Source organism: Mus musculus, chromosome 2, assembly GCF_000001635.26.
Source record: "Mus musculus strain C57BL/6J chromosome 2, GRCm38.p6 C57BL/6J".
Classification (NCBI taxonomy): Eukaryota; Metazoa; Chordata; class Mammalia; order Rodentia; family Muridae; genus Mus; species Mus musculus.
In genome coordinates this window covers 52,667,905-52,683,985 of record NC_000068.7, presented here as the reverse complement: position 1 = coordinate 52,683,985, position 16,081 = coordinate 52,667,905, and the positions used below count along the sequence as shown (strand labels likewise).

The following is a 16,081-nucleotide window of genomic DNA, read 5'->3' as shown; positions in this document are numbered from 1 at the left end:
ATATAAGGAGGGATAACTAACACTAAAGACCTTTACAAATAAAGGCATGTTGAAACCTACTACTATAGAAGCTCCCTAAAATATACCAATATCCATATGTACATTAAAAAGTTTAAATAAATTTACCGTATAACTTGCTGGGCACCGTAGAGTAACACATAAAAGTCCCAGTGCCAGAAAAGAATTACTTTTTTTTTTTTTTTTTTTTTTTTTGCCAATGGGTTCTGATAGATCACGCAAAATTACATGCTATTGCTTTTGGTCACACTCTACAACTTGACAGTAAGACCTTATTGCTGACACATGCTTGAGTTATAGGCCATGGAGAAATACATCAGTCTGGTACTAACTTGGCAGCCTAGTCATTACTCGCTAGCTTTCACAGTGCTCGCATGTGCTATTCACACAACTAGAGGAGAAAAGTAATTGCTCTTACCCACCAGTGAGCTACAGTGATGACCAGCCAGGCAACATGTGCCCACTGAATCAGTAGTGGCATGGATGTTATTGGAATAACCAACAACTTTCTGCTTAGAATTTTTTGTTGTGTTCCATAACCTGGCATTGTTATCAAGGCCAGTGACTATGCTTACATAGTCCATAGTCCTTAAGGGAGTACTTAATTTTGGTAAATGGACATATACCTTTAGATTAGTGAATCTTTCAACCTCCATCAAAGAAAATTCCTCTTGCAATAGATGGTGATTAGCACAAAGACCCACATTGGTCAAGGTGAAGAGAGTAAGACTGCAGAATTCTTAGTCCTAAGGGATGTCTTTTTTTTAAGTGAAATTTATTTATTTATTTATTTATTTTTAAAATATTTTTTATTACCTATTTTCCTCAATTACATTTCCAATGTCTTGCACGCGCTCAACTGGCCAGGAAGAACGACACTGCAACAGGATCCTTCTGCACACGTTTATTGGGAGAGCATTGATTGCGAAGGCAAAAGAAGAACAAGAACAAGGAAAATGATGCTGCTTATATACCCCTCCATGTGACGTGTCAGCTCCTGATTAGCTGCTCACTCATCACCCCACTACTACGCCCCGGGATGGGCAGTGACTTGGCACGAATTTACTCTTGCACCTGCGCACATTACTTGTTTACCAGTTAGGCACAGCGGAGGCTCGTGATGGCAATTGCTCACGGCTCTCCACACCAATGCTATCCCAAAAGTCCCCCATACCCTCCCCCCCACTTCCCTACCCACCCATTCCCATTTTTTGGCCCTGGCGTTCCCCTGTACTGGGGCATATACAGTTTGCGTGTCCAATGGGCCTCTCTTTCCAATGATGGCCAACTAGGCCATCTTTTGATACATATGCAGCTAGAGTCAAGAGCTCCGGGGGATACTGGTTAGTTCCTATTGTTGTTCTACCTATAGGGTTGCAGATCCCTTTAGCTCCTTGGGTACTTTCTCTAGCTCCTCCATTGGGAGCCCTGTGATCCATCCAATAGCTGACTGTGAGCATCCACTTCTGTGTTTGCTAGGCCCCAGCATAGTCTCACAAGAGACAGCTACATCTGGGTCCTTTCGATAAAATCTTGCTAGTGTATGCAATGGTGTCAGCGTTTGGAAGCTGATTATAGGGATGTCTTTCATACAACTTCCAACCAAGGCTCAGGATCATTGTGAAAGTGTGGGCAGAAAGATAGTAAGAGCCAGAGTCAGTGTGTGACTTGAAACAACAACAACAGCAGCACCCTAGTGTTTTCTGGATACAGCAGGGCAGTGTGACAGCATGCAAAAGACCCATGTGAGCTCAAGCTAATCAAAGTCCCAGCCTAGAGTGGGGGGAATAGACATGAATCCCACCCCTAGCTGAGGGGCGGTTGGCGATTGACACCTGTTGGTAGAGAGAGCTAGTTTCGTTTAAGGGTGTTGCTCCTACTAGGTCAATCAGTTTCAAACCCCACACCTAAGAGCACAAATTGAACTCTTGTGGTTTAAAAAGAAAAAGAAAGAGGAAAAGTCGGGTGAGTCAGGAAAGGGAAACAGGCGATCTGGAAGGAGCCGAGGAGGGTTGAACATGATGAAAACGCATTGTGTGGAATTCTCAAAGAATTGATAAAAATACTTTTAAGATATTAATTGAATTTTAAACGAAACCTAAACTCCATCACTGAGCAGAAGGTTTTAATTTAAATTTAGCCCCCAAATTGGTTTTTTTAAACGTTCTGGAATCAGTCATGCTTTAAACTGTTGTGTCTAAAAACCTCATCAAGGCCAGAGCAGGTATATTTTGTGCTAGATGTGTTTCTATTTGCTCTTAGCTCTGTAATACATTTTGAGTTGTTTTTTTTTTTTAAGATTCAAAATATTAAGAATAGCAACTTATATAACTGTCGTAGAATTCACATATTTTGCAACTTAGCCACTTAAAGAACACAAGTCAGGACTTTTCTTATTTTGTTCAAGAAAAAGTCTGTGGTGCCCAGGCTACTCTCAAATTCATATGCTTAAGTAATGGTCTTACCTTCACTTCCTGAGTGTGCCACGGAGCCCAGGGAGTTCACTCGCTTTCAGTACATGCACACGTGTGCAATAATCACTACATTTATCGTCGTCATACTCAGTTCGTCTGAACAACAAAGTCCCTGGATGCCAGGCTTAGTGAATAAAACAGTTCCTGGACAAGCATGAGGACCAGAATTCAGATCCCTAGCACCCACATAAAAGCAGAGCCCAGGAGTCAGGGATAGGATTTCTAGCTAACTAGCTGACTCTAGTGATCTTAAGGTGCAGCAAGAGACGCCGTCTCAGTAGACAAAGTGGAGGACATCTGAGGAAGACACCCAGGGCGGTCTTCCACATACACTTGCCCACACAGGAGAATGTGCACACACACATAGACACACCACACATACTATACATGCACTGACAAACAGCAAAAAAAAAGGCACCTGATAACCTTGCAGCTATCATTACTTGAGCCTCCCAGCCTAAGCAGTCTCTACTCTATTTTCTGTGTCTATAGATTTGCTTATTAGGGACGTTTCAAGAAAAAAGGAGTCATACTAATCAGTGGCCTCTTATGAATACATTCTTTCAACTCAGCATAATATTTTATATATCTGGGTGTTTAGCCAGCATGTGTGTCTGTTCTCTGTGTGCATGCAGAAGAGGACATTGGATCTCCTGGAACTAGAGTTACGGGTAGTTATTAGTCACCGTGTGAGTGCTGGTAACTGAACTGAAGTCCTCTGTAAGAGCAGCAAGTGCTCTTAACCACTGAGCCATCTCTTCAGCTCCTTACCTTATATAATGGTAGGTATTTTAGTTGGTGTAATGTAGTAGCTGCCTCACGTTGTCTTGTGCTATCATTACAGAATATATGAGACTAGATAATGTATAATGGGCAATAATTGATTTTTGCATAGTTCTAGAGATAGAATGTTGAAGGTCAAGGCGCTACCCCCTAGTGAAGGCCTTCTGTGTCATCACATAGCTGAAAGCAGAAGGGCCAAGATACAGCAATGGGAGCAAAAGTAACTGTTTCATCATCATCATCATCATTATTTAATCTTCTGTACAGTCCAGTCTTTATCCCCATCCCCGTCCTCCTTATGGCCCCAAGTCTCCATAGGGTTAGATGCATCTTCTCTGACTAAGTCCAGACCTGGAAGTCCTCTGCTGTATATGTGTCGGGGGCCTCATATCAGCTGGTGTATGCTGCCTGGTTGGTGGCTTGGTGTCTGAGCGATCTTGGGGGTCCAGGTTAATTGACTTCTGATCTTCCCATGGGGTAGCTCTCTTTCTCAGCTTCTACCAGCTTTTCCCTAATTCAACCACAGGGGTCACCAGCTTCTGTTCATTGGTTGGGTGTAAATATCTGCATCTGACTCTTTCAGCTGCTTGTTGGGCTTTTTGGGGGCAGTCATGCTAGGCTCCTGCTTGAAGGCACACTAGAACATCAGTAATAGTTTCATTGGGGCCTCCCCTCGAGCTGGCTCCCAATTTGGGCCTATCATTGGAACTCCTTTCCCTTGGGCTTTTCTCCATTTTTGCCCCCCAGTTCTTTCAGACAGGAACTTGTAGAATCCACCTCCAGTAGAAAGACAGGACATTAAGTGGATGGATGGGGTTGCCATCCCACAGTCAAAAGTAACTGTTTATAATGGCACCAATTCCACTTTAAGGGTGGAGCCCTTGGGTCAAAAATCATCTCTTAAAAGTCCAATCTGTTAATACTGTTAAGATGTAATTAATTTTACACGAATTTTAAAACCACAGTTTGAAGCTTATCATAGTTTTGAGTTGTACTTTCATCATGGCTGTTAGTAGACACTTTTTACATGTTTTCTTGACCACAGATACATAATTTATTTTTGTTTTATGTGCATTGGTGTTTTGCCTGCATGTGTCTCTGTGAGGGAGTTTTGGAGTCCCAGTAACTGGAGTTGCAGACAGCTGTGAGCTGCCATTCCGGTGTTGGGAATTGGACTCAGGACCTCTGGAAGAGCAGCCAGTGCTCTTAACCGCTGAGCCACCTTTAATTTTGATGAAGTCCAGTGTTTTTTTTTTTTTTTCTGTCACGTGCTTTGATGTGTTTAAGAATCCATCCCCAAATCCAAGATCAGGAAGATTTACTGCTCTGTTTTAATGTTTTTACATTTTTAGCTCTTTCGTTTATATTTCTGATCCATCTTGGGTTGGTTCTTTTTTTTTTTTTTTTTTTTTTTTTTACTGTGAGCAATTCGAATCCAACTTCATGGTGCTAGGGAACAATGACATATTCTCTCTGACTGTCTTAGTTGATATTCTATGGCTGTGAGGAGGCCTACTTATTAAAACTTATAAAATAGTTAACTTTAAAAAAGGCAACTTATAAAATACAGCACTTAGAGGCTTGCTTGCATTTTCAGAGGGTTAGTCCATGCTGGTGTGGATCATGGTGGCATGCATGGGTGATGGAGCAGAAGCCAAGAACTCACATCTGATCGAAAAGTTGCAGACAGAACAAGAACAAGAGTTGACCTTTTCAGTGACACTCTTCCTCCAACAGAAGCCACCCCTCCTAATCCTCCCCAAACGTTCCCACTAAGAAGGAACCAAAATTCAAATATATGAGCCTATAGGAGCCAGTCTCACCTAAACCACCACAGTGGTATCATTTCAGAAGAGATTAGCTTGCCTCTTCATGAGCCAAAAACAAGCTCCATCAGGACCCCTGCACTCTCAATGACTGTGAGCAACATAAAGTTTCCATCACATGAATGGGGCTGTCAGAAGGCAGCCTGTACTACCCTCCCATGCTCACTCAGAACTTAGTTTTAGCAACAGATAGCTAAAGGAGAATTGCAGTATCTTTCCCAGGAAAGTACCCACACACCCACACACCCACACCCACACACACTTAAGAAGAGGGGGAGTCTTGTGTTTCTGACTTTACCTGTGTGGGGTGGAGTTTCCCTCTCTGATCAGAAAGGTAGGAGGGTTCGGGAGCTTGGCTGGAATGCCACAGACTCACACTTTTCTCGCTGGAGTTCTGTAGATTTTCTCAGACATCTTTCGCCTCATGGTGTGCCTGTTAGGCCCATCGCTGGAGGTGTATTCGTAATCCGCACAGCTCTTGTCGAGAGGCAGATGCGCAGAGCCATTCATGCTGTCTTCCTGGTGTGGATTCTGTTCTGATTATTCAGTCAGTGAAACTGGGCGATGAGAAGCCAGAGCCTCCGCAACCATTTAGTCTGTGTGTATTGATGAAGTGTCAACTAAGAAAAAGGTTCCTAGAACAGAATGAGATGACAGCAACTAATGGGGGTGCTGGTGGAGAGGGGTGTCTACATTAGAGATGGCTCCTTACCCATTAACTTCCTAGGGGCTTCCACTACACATAAACTACACAGATACCGAGCTATTTTGGAAACTGGATTTTCACAAAAGCAAGACTTAATATATACTAAGATATCCTGTGCCAAATATCTAGAGAATAAATGCTCCAGTTTTTCAGGCACAGGACAATCCAGGACCACAAGGGTCAGGGAGGATTTCTGTGGAGGAAGAGTGAGCTGAGCAGGGTTGCAGAACTCTGGGTGGTGTCTAGATAGTGTGGAGGGCAGATGCCAAGGACATACTTCAGAGCTCTGATGCTGAAGTGGAGTGCAAGTCAGGGACGAGCAGTAAATGGGCCTGCCTGCTCTCTGGCTTTGCAAAGAGAAATCAATTTGGAGGGAGGAGTTTTGGAGTGTGGGTATGTCCAAAGCAAGCAGGAAGCCTAGTTTGCAGATCACAGACTTTGGGCTTTACCTCAGAAAACAGTAAATTGAGGAAAGTGGTTTTGGAGAAATGGCTTTGCCTGAGTGTAGATGGACTGTGCTTGGTGTGTGTGTGTGTGTGTGTGTGTGTGTGTGTGTGTGTGTGTGTGTTCGTGTGCGCGTGTGTGCATGTGTGCGTGTGCGTGTGTGTGTGTGTGTGTGTGTGTGTGTTTGTGCGCACAGGGAGCTTGGAGGCAAGACTAGTTTTAGGACCCAAGTTTAGATGAAGTGAAGATGTGGGTCTGTAAAGAAAGTGTGTAATGGATGGGAAAATAAACGTGACACTTGTTTTTATAAGTGAAACACTAGATTGCAGGGTGAGGGGGGCTGATTTAGTGGCTTTATGTCTACTTCTATTTTTACTATGCATCTCTGCGGCTGTAACTATAGTTAGGATTTATTTTCTTGAATTCACATATTTGCCCACCTCTTTTGATTACTTCAAATTTCTTCCTTCTAGGATCCTCTTGCTTTGAACTTGATCTCAAACACAGCATGTGTTTGCAGCCGGAAAAGCTAGGTTGAGTTTCTTCTCCTGGAAACAGCTATACCGAATTGGAGGCACGTGGCCAACTCCTGCTTTTTAGCAGGTTTGACGTGACCTTCAAAACTCCTTAGGACATGCTGGTCTCCGGTGGTGGGGCTGCATCTCCAGTCAGACTCTGACTGACAGGCTCTCCCACGCCTGCCTAGGTGTGTATAACTTGCATCTCTGAGAGTAGAGTTGCTCAAACAATAACAATAACAAACAAAAACAAAAAAACCACTAATAAAAAGCAAACACACACACACACACACCCTGTGCCTTACCATCCCTGTGTGGGATGATGAGGAAAGTCAAGGAAGGAGGAGTCAGTCCTGTCCTTTTCAAATTGGAGTTCTGGGACACACACACACACACACACACACACACACACACACACACACACACACACACACACACGCACGCACGTTCCGCTCTGCCCACTCCCTGCAACACTGCACCAGCTTCCCTCCCTAAGTCCTGATTCATGAACCGTGCCACCTTTGTCTCATTTTAAACTGTGCAGACTATTTTAATCCTCCCACCCCCAGCTCAGATTTTCCCCTCCCTCCATCCTCTGGAAAGCTGCGCTGTAAAGCGCTCGCGGGGTGGGAGAGCACTTCTCCCCGAGGCTCGGGAAGGCGACAACCGAGAAGCCCCCTCTCCTGGACCTCCAGGAGGGCGCGGGGGGGGGGAGGGAAGCGCTTCGGCCCCTTTAAGGTGCGGCGCTCGGCGAAGTGCGGGCAGGCGGCCCGCGAGCCGGCGCGGGGCCAGGAGCCGGGTAGGGAAGTCCTGCCTCCCCCTCCACCCGCACCGGCCCGCGCCCTCCGCCCACCGCGCTGCGAGGGCCATGCGGCGCCTCTGAACCATGTCGTCCTCGTACGGCAAGAACGGGGCGGCGGACGGGCCGCACTCCCCCAGCTCACAGGTACCGCCCCCTCCTCCACCCGCGCCGCCCCGCGCCCCGCCTTGGTGCCGCGAGTGCGGGGCGCTGGTCCTGAGCCGCCGCTCCCTCCTCCGCGCCTCCCGCCCGCCCGCCTGCCCGCTCCTCCCCCTCCTCCTCCCCTCCTCCTAGCCCTGCTCCGGGGCTCAGCGCTCCGGCTTCAGTGTCCGCAGCCTCCTGTCGCCGATGCCGGGGATTCAGACCCCGCACACGCGACGTTTTGTTAATGGATGTGGTGGGTGCTCGGGACCACCCAGCTCGGGGTGAGGGATGGGGGTGGGGGCGCTGGGAGGCGCCGGGGAGACTAGGGTTCGGGGCTCGGGGCGAGAGGGGGGGGGGTCCCCAGGGCGCGGTTCCCAAGGAGGACTCCAGCCCCGGGTGACCGCTCGGCTCAGCGCTGCGGTCCTCACTGGCTTCTTTGTGGCCCCGGTGTGTCGAGTTCAGGTGGCCCGAGGCACCACGACCCGGAGGAGCAGGTTGAAAAGATCGGATGGCAGCACCACTTCTACCAGCTTCATCCTCAGACAGGTAGGAGGTTCGGGCGCCCGGAGCCCGCACCCAGCGCGGTCCCTCGCCCCCGAGCGCGAGTCCGGTCTGCGCCGCTCGGGGCTCGGTCCTTGTCCCTCTGCTTCATGCTGCCCTGTCCTGGGGTCCAGCCGCCCCTACCTCTGCTTCCAACTCCATCCCTCTGCTGGTACCCTGGCTACCTAGTGTTGGCATCCCTACATCTCTCTGTCGCTCCGAGAAGTTAGTTTGTATTTTGTGTACTTGCGTTGGAGAGGAAAAGGGACATTGGCCGGGGACACTGAATTTAAGAGCTAGAAAGTATTCCTGGCCCACCTTCGTTGCACAGAGGGACCTTGAGAGACCTGATTTGATGCGCTGTGAGAGTTTGAGGGTTTCTCCAATCTTTGTCCTATTTTTGAATACTTTGCACATTTTTGAGCGAGTTCTCTGAGTTCTGGCCAAAAGAAAGACACTTAGAAAAGTTTAGTCTCATCTTGGCACTGCTTCATCGATTTCGCGTAATCACGGACTGACAGGGACAGCGGTCTAGTGAGACCTAAATAAGACAGCGCGGGCGCAGTTCCCAGGGTCTGGCTGAACCTCGCGCTGGCTTTCCCGTGTTTTCCTCGTGGCCAGAGGCAAGTAGTTCGAACCGCAGGTCGCTAGCAATGCTCAGTTCTCTGGTGTCTGTCACTTTGAGGAAGGAAATCGACCCTCTGATTTTGCACTACCCAGTGCTGCCAATAAAACCTCCGGAGCCGCAGGATGCCGGAGAAGGAATGCACAAGTGGCTCACCTTGATCTTTCTCTGGAGTGTGTTTTTCCCAGGTGACTTAGGCAGACTTTGGTCACTGCCCCAAGACGCTTTTATCCCAGGTTCTGCCCTGGACTGCTGGAGCGACCTTGAGAAATACTTTTCTCTCTAGGTCACCCAGAACGTGGTGTCCTGAGATTCTAACTTACTATGGCAGCCGCGGTGGTTTTTTTTTTTTTTTTTTTTTTTTGATAATTAGTTTAAACATATTTTCAAAGTAGAACATGATTTAGACTCAAAATTGGACTCTGACAGCGCTTAAAAGGTCTATAAAGCATATTTGGGTAATATTTCTACGAACATTTGTACTTTCTGCAGAAACAGAAATTATGGCTATCATTCTGTAACTCAGTGTGGTGTGCTCCAGGCATGAACAGTATTTAAACACATTTGATTCTGCATTCATTTTGAAAGAACATTGTACCCTCTTTGCAGAGCTAGGGTTATTTGTGAATTTGATTAGGGGAAGCCACTGCTCAGCTTAAAATATTTTTTGAGTTATGCAACCCTGAGTTCTTTATGTTTATTTTGTAGATGCTTATTTTTGGTAGTGCTTTCTTATTGCAGATTCTTGGAACTACTAATTATACAGTAGTGTGTTCTGTGAGATTTTTGACTAATACTTTTGAATTCACTGCACTACTTTACACTCTGAGCCCAAACAAAACAATATCCTTTCTGATATTTTCCCCAATTTCCTAGTCATTCAATGATTGAAACTACACACACACACACACAAAATGTTGTAGAGTGGGCCGCTGTGTGTAGGCTTAATGGAAAAAAAATATTGCAAAGGTAATTTTAGGAGTTACTTGAACGAGTATGAAGGTTTTGAGAATAAATATAGTTCCTAAATATTTTTGAAAGTGGACATACTGATTTCATAAAATGGTCCAAATTCAGGAATTAATTGTAACAAACAATGTTCTTAATTTTGGTACAGAAACAATATCTGTTTTGGGGGAGAACTTCATAGCACAGTATACTCCTGTACATTATCTAATTTAAATAGCATCATACAGACCTCTTTAAATGAATTATTTATATATACATTAAAGCATAACACCCTTTAATAGAGCTCTTTAAAGGGTGATGGTAATTTATTAATATTTAAATACTTTAAAAATTAAAATTTATCTTAATTGATTAATTGTGGGTGTGTTTGTGGTGGTCAGAGGGCAACTTACAGGGTCAATTCTCTCCTTCTACCTTGTGAGCCGAGGGAACTGAGCTCAAGTGGTCAATTAGCTGGTAGCTAGCACAGTTGCCATCTCTCTGGCTTTTAAATTCTTGATACTAGGAGTGATGGAATTTCCTGGTTTTGTTTCACATTTATTTTGCTTTAACTACAGGAGAAAGTAGAGAGACCAATTGGATCACTCAGTTTTCCATTGCTGAGATAAAATGCTGAGAAAATCAACTTAAAGGAGAAAAGATTTATTTTTGCTTCATGGCTTCTGAGAGTTCAGCCTGTGGTCACTTGACTGCAGAGACCAGTCATAGATGGCGGGGGTGTGGGGTAGGGATGTGGGGGTTGGGGTGTGCTGACCTCATGGCAGCTGAAGCAGAAAGACAGTTCTAGGAACAGAAACCAAAGGCCTGGAGATAAAGTAAGCCCTTCAAGGGCATGACCCCAAAGATCTACTTCCTCCAGCTAGGCCACACCCCTTATAATTTCTACCACCTTCAAAAGCCCCAATCAGCCATGAGTTCATCAATGGATTAATCCACTAACCAGATTAGAGCCCTCATCATCCAAGCTCTTTTGAACATGCTGCTCTGGGAACCAAGCCTTCAACTTATGAATCACTGGGGGATCCTTTATGTTCAAACAATTGCATCCATAAAAATAAAGTTGCTCACTTCTTGGTGCTATCATTTAGTGGAGGAAAACCTTTTATGGAAAGTATTCCATGTGTTGCATTAACGGTGGAAGACTGCTCAAAGGTCAGAGGGCCAGCTGCATGTTTAATAATGAGAATGGTTTTAGTTCTTGGACCTGGTATATGTTTTGCTGCCTTTGTGTATCTATGCGCACTGGGAAACTGGTCTCAAAACAGGGCTGTTGAGGAAGAGAGGTTACCTGGTCCTACACGGCTTTGTCCTGGAATCCTGACAGGGAATGAAGGGATGACAGACAGCGAGGAAATGACAGGGACATGTGCAGAAAAGCTAGGATTGGATGATCTCTGCTCACCTTGATAGAGGGCACCTGTTAGACTACTCAAACAATTGTGTTTGGCACAAGGAGGAGGTCTTCTGAGGTTTCTGGAAGGAAGCAGTCTCAGGCTGTAAACACCAGGAGGAGCAAGTTGTGGTTGGTAGTTTCTACATACATGGGTCAATTGCTTCTAAACACTCTGTCTTGGACCAAGGGGAGGCTTTGCCACTCCCCTAAGTTCCACCCAGGCAAGGCTTTGTCATCCCCTCCCCCGCCCACCCCCATCTGCTAGATTGCTGGCTCCTACAGTTCAGGAGAGTTGCGGGTTTGGAATGAATCCAGAGAGCCACTAAATGGCGTATTTGAGGAAATTTGCTACTGAAAGGGGAGCAAGGTAGACTAGGTGATCCAAAAATGGCTTAACCATGGTCTTCCAAAGTGTACACAGTCTGATGGCGTCTTCTTGCCACACACAAGATGATAGAGTCTGATGGCATCTTCTTGCCATACACAAGATGATAGAGTCTGATGGCGTCTTCTTGCCAGACACAAGATGACAGAGTCTGATGGTGTCTTCTTGCCACACACAAGATGACAGAGTCTGATGGCATCTTCTTGCCAGACACAAGATGAAATCCAAGAGCTGGTTGAAGTTAAAACAGAATGACGCCTTACAGTAAGGACTTCCAGTGATTGCTACTCTCATGGGGATGGCTTTCTCAGTGTGGACATGGGATTTTTTTTTGCCCCAGGAGGTCTCTGATAGGCTGTTTATGGGTAGAACATGTATATGTGGCTCACATCCTGGAGAAGTTAGCATTTGCTTTGCATCCAGCTCCGTGTTAGACACTGTGAGGGAAGAGGAAAGAGGCTTCGATCTTGTACTCAAAAGATTTTATCGTTGAGTTGTGGAGACTGATAGATTACAAACAGTCCAGGGAGGGTAACAGCAGGCTTGCACGGCAACCGGGGACTGTGTGCACTGAGGATCACAGTGTATTCGGGATCTCGAAGCAATTTAGTCATGAATGGCAGAGTATTACGTTAGTCTTCTTCCCACTTGGGTTTGAAAAGAAACTCTGATGGAGGGTTAGTTAGCTTTCTTTTTATTGAGTGACTTCTATGAATCCCTTTATAGGGTCCGGCCTCTACCCAGTAACAGTATCTACCCAGCTAGAATCTCTTATGTCTGGATTCAGAACTGAAGTGTACCATCCTCCTGCCACAGGCCCTTTGCACATGCTGAGCACCTATGTGGAGTACATTACCTTTCTCTTTGCCTATTAGCTCTTTATATATCCCTCAAGATCCAAGAGTTAAGATTTTGTGGAGATTTGTTTTTTATAATGCTTCTCACTGCCGCACAGGCTAGCCTCAAAGTTATGACAATTCTCCTGCCTCAGCTTAAGAATTTAGTCTTATTTCCTTTTTTAAACTCCCCGATTAGGTCCGTTTTCTAAGAAGGTGCTTCTAGAGCCAAAGTACCTGTGCTCATTTTTCAGTCGCACCTCTCCACTGCAGTTCAAGATGGACTAAGATCTCTCTTACTGTCTACCCCTGACCGAGATCTTTGCTTCTTGGCATCGAGCCTCATTCATTTGCAGTTTGGGCCCATTTGAATAAAGGAAGAGAATGGGTTTGGGGATAAATTTTTGTTGCAAAAAAGAAATTGCTCCCTAACAAACCTACCCCCCAAATTCTGTAGCTTAGAACAATTTCTTTCTGAGCACTGACCAGACAGTGCTCTGCTTATGTGATGTTACGTGGGCACAGGGATGGCGGGGAAGGTCCAAAATAGCCGCACACATGTGCTTAGCAGTTGGTGCAGGCTACTGGCTTCGAGCTCTGCTGGGGCTTTTGGCAGGGTGCTTGGTTTTCCTCCATCTGTGGCGTGCATGGTTGTTTGGACCTTTTGGTGATATGGTGGTTGTAGTCTAAGCTGGACCATCCCAGAAAGCAAAGACAGCATCTGCAGATGCCCTAGACTTCAGTTTCAAACTCAATACATCACTTCTTTTGTATTGCATAAGGTAAAATAGGCTTAAGAGCCTACTCCATTTCAAGGGGAGAAAAGGGAAAGTATCTCTCTCTCTCTCTCTCTCTCTCTCTCTCTCTCTCTGTGTGTGTGTGTGTGTGTGTGTGTGTGTGTGTGTGTGTGTGTGTGTGTGTAGCCAGCAGTGACCCTTAAATGCTGTTCTCCAGGGGCTGACTGACTTGCATTTTGCAACAGGGTCCCTCAACAGGACCTGGGACTTACTTGCCAATTAGGCTAGGAAGGCTGGCCAGCATCAGGATCCATCCAGTTCTGCATCTCCAAGAGAGTATCTAAAAAACCAAACCAAACAAACCACCAAACCCCTCCAAACTTTAAAACAATATATATTTAGTATGGTGTGCTCTCAGGTGCACATGTCACAGCACACATGCGAAGTTCAGAGAGCAATTGGAAGGAATCAGTCCTCTCCTGCCATGTGGGGCCCAGAGTTTGAACTCAGGTCATAACACTTGGCAGTGATTGCATTTCTCACTGAGCCATCTCACTGGCTGAGACTATTTACTCGTGTTTTAAAATTTGTATGAATGTTAGTGTGCCTGCTTGTCTGCATGTACACCATGTGCATGCAAGGTCCTTCAGAGGCTAGCCGGCATCAGATCCTTGAGGCCGGAATTTCAGGCAATTGTGGGTCTCCTGATTTGGGTGTTGGGAACCCAACCTTGACCCCCTGAAAAAGGAGGAAGCGGCCTTAATGGTCAAGCCATCTCTCCAGCCCCTGAGAGTATTTTTTAAAGATTTTATTTATTATTTATTTTATATGTAAGTACACTGTAGCTGTCTTCAGACACACCAGGAGAGGGAGTCAGATGTCATTAAGGATGGTTGTAAGCCACCATGTGGTTGCTGGGATTTGAACTCAGAACCTTCGGAAGAGCAGTCAGTGCTCTTAACTGCTGAGCCATCTCTCCAGCCCCTGAGAGTATTTTTGATGTAGTGAAAAGGTCAATTTCCAGGGGTGTAGAAAGAAATGGGTAAAACAAAATTAAACTCAGCATTAATATTATATTACGAATTAAAATTATTCAATTTATTTGGCAAAATAAGGGATAAATGTTCCATGAGTCCAAAAACTATTTGATTAATTTTATATAAAAAATATTATTTACGAGTATGTCCACACTTGTGTGAATGTGCACGTGTGCCTCGGTGGACTTGTGGAGGTCAAAGGACAACCTAGCGGAGCTGTTTTTCTTCTTCTTCTTCCTTGATGTGGTGTCTGGTGTTTGAACTCTGGCCTTTGGGCTTGCATGGTAAGCCCCTTATCTGCTGAGCCACTTCAGTGGTCCTGTTTGATGAATTTTAAGCATGCTGTCACTTAAGGATAGAGGGAGCTTGGTGTGGTGGTGATGTGTGCCTGGGATCCTAGCTACTGAAGAGGCTGAAGCAGGCAAGTCTCTTGAGCCTCAGAGTTTGGAGCCAGCTTGGATAACAAAGTGAGACTTAAATCTAAGCAAAACAAAACAAAACAAAACACCAAAAATCATGACAAACAAAACAGAAAGAGGCTCTGTGGACCTAATGAAAATTATCTACTAAACCCTCACAACAAGATTATATTGCACCGAGACTCTGAAAGCGCCCTCGCGCACACACACACACACACACACACACACACACACACACACACACGTTCAGTAAATAATAAATAATTAAATAGTGATATATTTCTAGAATACTATTTAGCCATTAAGATGCAGGGATGACATGAAAGTACATTAAAACATTTATTCAACGTACACCGAAGTGAAAAGGTAAGTCATAGAATAAAAGAATGGCGTCACATTTAGAAATAAGAGCTTGTGGGGCAGGAGACAGGAGCTGCAGCTGTCTGTGGAAACCTTGTGGTTTTTTTAAGGTATGCTAATCAGATGGTCCTTACAATGATTCAATGAACCCACATTGTATTTAGAGATCGAAAACATATGCAGATTCTGAGTTGATACTATAATAAAACAAGTTGGCAGAGAAATTCTTTGGGTTATAATTTGGGTACTGGTTACAGACACATTTCTCTGATGAAATGTGAATTCGTCAACAGAAGGTATCTGCTTTGTGCACAGCTCTAAGAATAATCATATGCCTAGAGGCATGTAGATATGCCAAATTTATCCATAAACTCGGAATCACACAGTTTTAGAACAGGAAGAGATTGCAGAAGTAAAAACCTTCCAGTTTCTTACTTCCAGAGAACTAGAACAGAGGCCCGGCATAGGGCGGAAAGGTCACGCTGCTAGAGGTGGAGCTGAGACAGCCTTGGCGCTCTTATTTTCTCCACCACACACTCTAACGCTGGGATAAAAATGGACACCGATTTGTGGATTGGTTCATGAAAGGGCGCATGGGGTTTGTTCCTCTTTAAACTTGCACTACTCATTTATTACATGAGTTTATTTAATTATTTTACTTTTGGAATAGAGAATTGTTGTGTAGCTCCGGCTGGTTTGGAATGCACACCCTTCTGTCTCAGCCTCCTCAGTGCCGTAATTATAGGTCTGGCCCTGGTTCTAGAAGTGACCTTACTCTGTGTAATTGCTTAGAAGAACAAAGCATTGTTGTTCTGGAGGGTCCGGAGCCTGGGTTTCTTACTAATCCTATCATGGATGGTCCTTTTTGCTTGTGTGTTCACAGCTCACAAAGGATTAATTATTTGTCTGTTTACTTAACTAGTAAGCAGTCAAATAATATATTAGCCTTATTACCCTATCAAAATTACAGGTATTTTCCCTTATTCTCCACAGACTTGACTATAGGAACATGTTTAAACAGATAATGGGAGAGATCAGAAACCGGGTCCAGAAATTAGCTACAGCATG

At 45.1% G+C, this 16,081-nt stretch overlaps 1 protein-coding gene and 1 long non-coding RNA gene across 6 annotated transcripts in view; one reads left to right on the top strand and one right to left on the bottom strand.

The window, feature by feature from the left end:
* Window positions 1-4,647: 4,647 nt before the first annotated feature.
* Window positions 4,648-7,205, bottom strand: Gm46740. The gene is made up of 2 exons (XR_001783304.2): window positions 6,692-7,205; window positions 4,648-5,736 (listed from the first exon to the last, which is right to left on the bottom strand). It is a non-coding gene; the product is annotated as a predicted gene, 46740 (long non-coding RNA).
* A 171-nt stretch (window positions 7,206-7,376) lies between these two features.
* Cacnb4 (calcium channel, voltage-dependent, beta 4 subunit) overlaps window positions 7,377-16,081 on the top strand; it is a 248,290-nt gene continuing 239,585 nt past the window's right edge. The window contains exons 1-2 of one of the 5 annotated variants that reach the window (NM_001037099.2): window positions 7,377-7,715; window positions 8,175-8,258. In NM_001037099.2, coding sequence (NP_001032176.1) covers window positions 7,656-7,715; window positions 8,175-8,258 — 144 coding nt within the window. In that variant the 5' untranslated portion in view covers window positions 7,377-7,655. Of the gene's footprint in view, window positions 7,716-7,814; window positions 7,966-8,126; window positions 8,259-16,081 lie in introns of those variants that run through there. The other 4 variants (XM_006497641.4, XM_030247010.1, NM_001285426.1 and 1 more) reach the window with 4 other exon arrangements.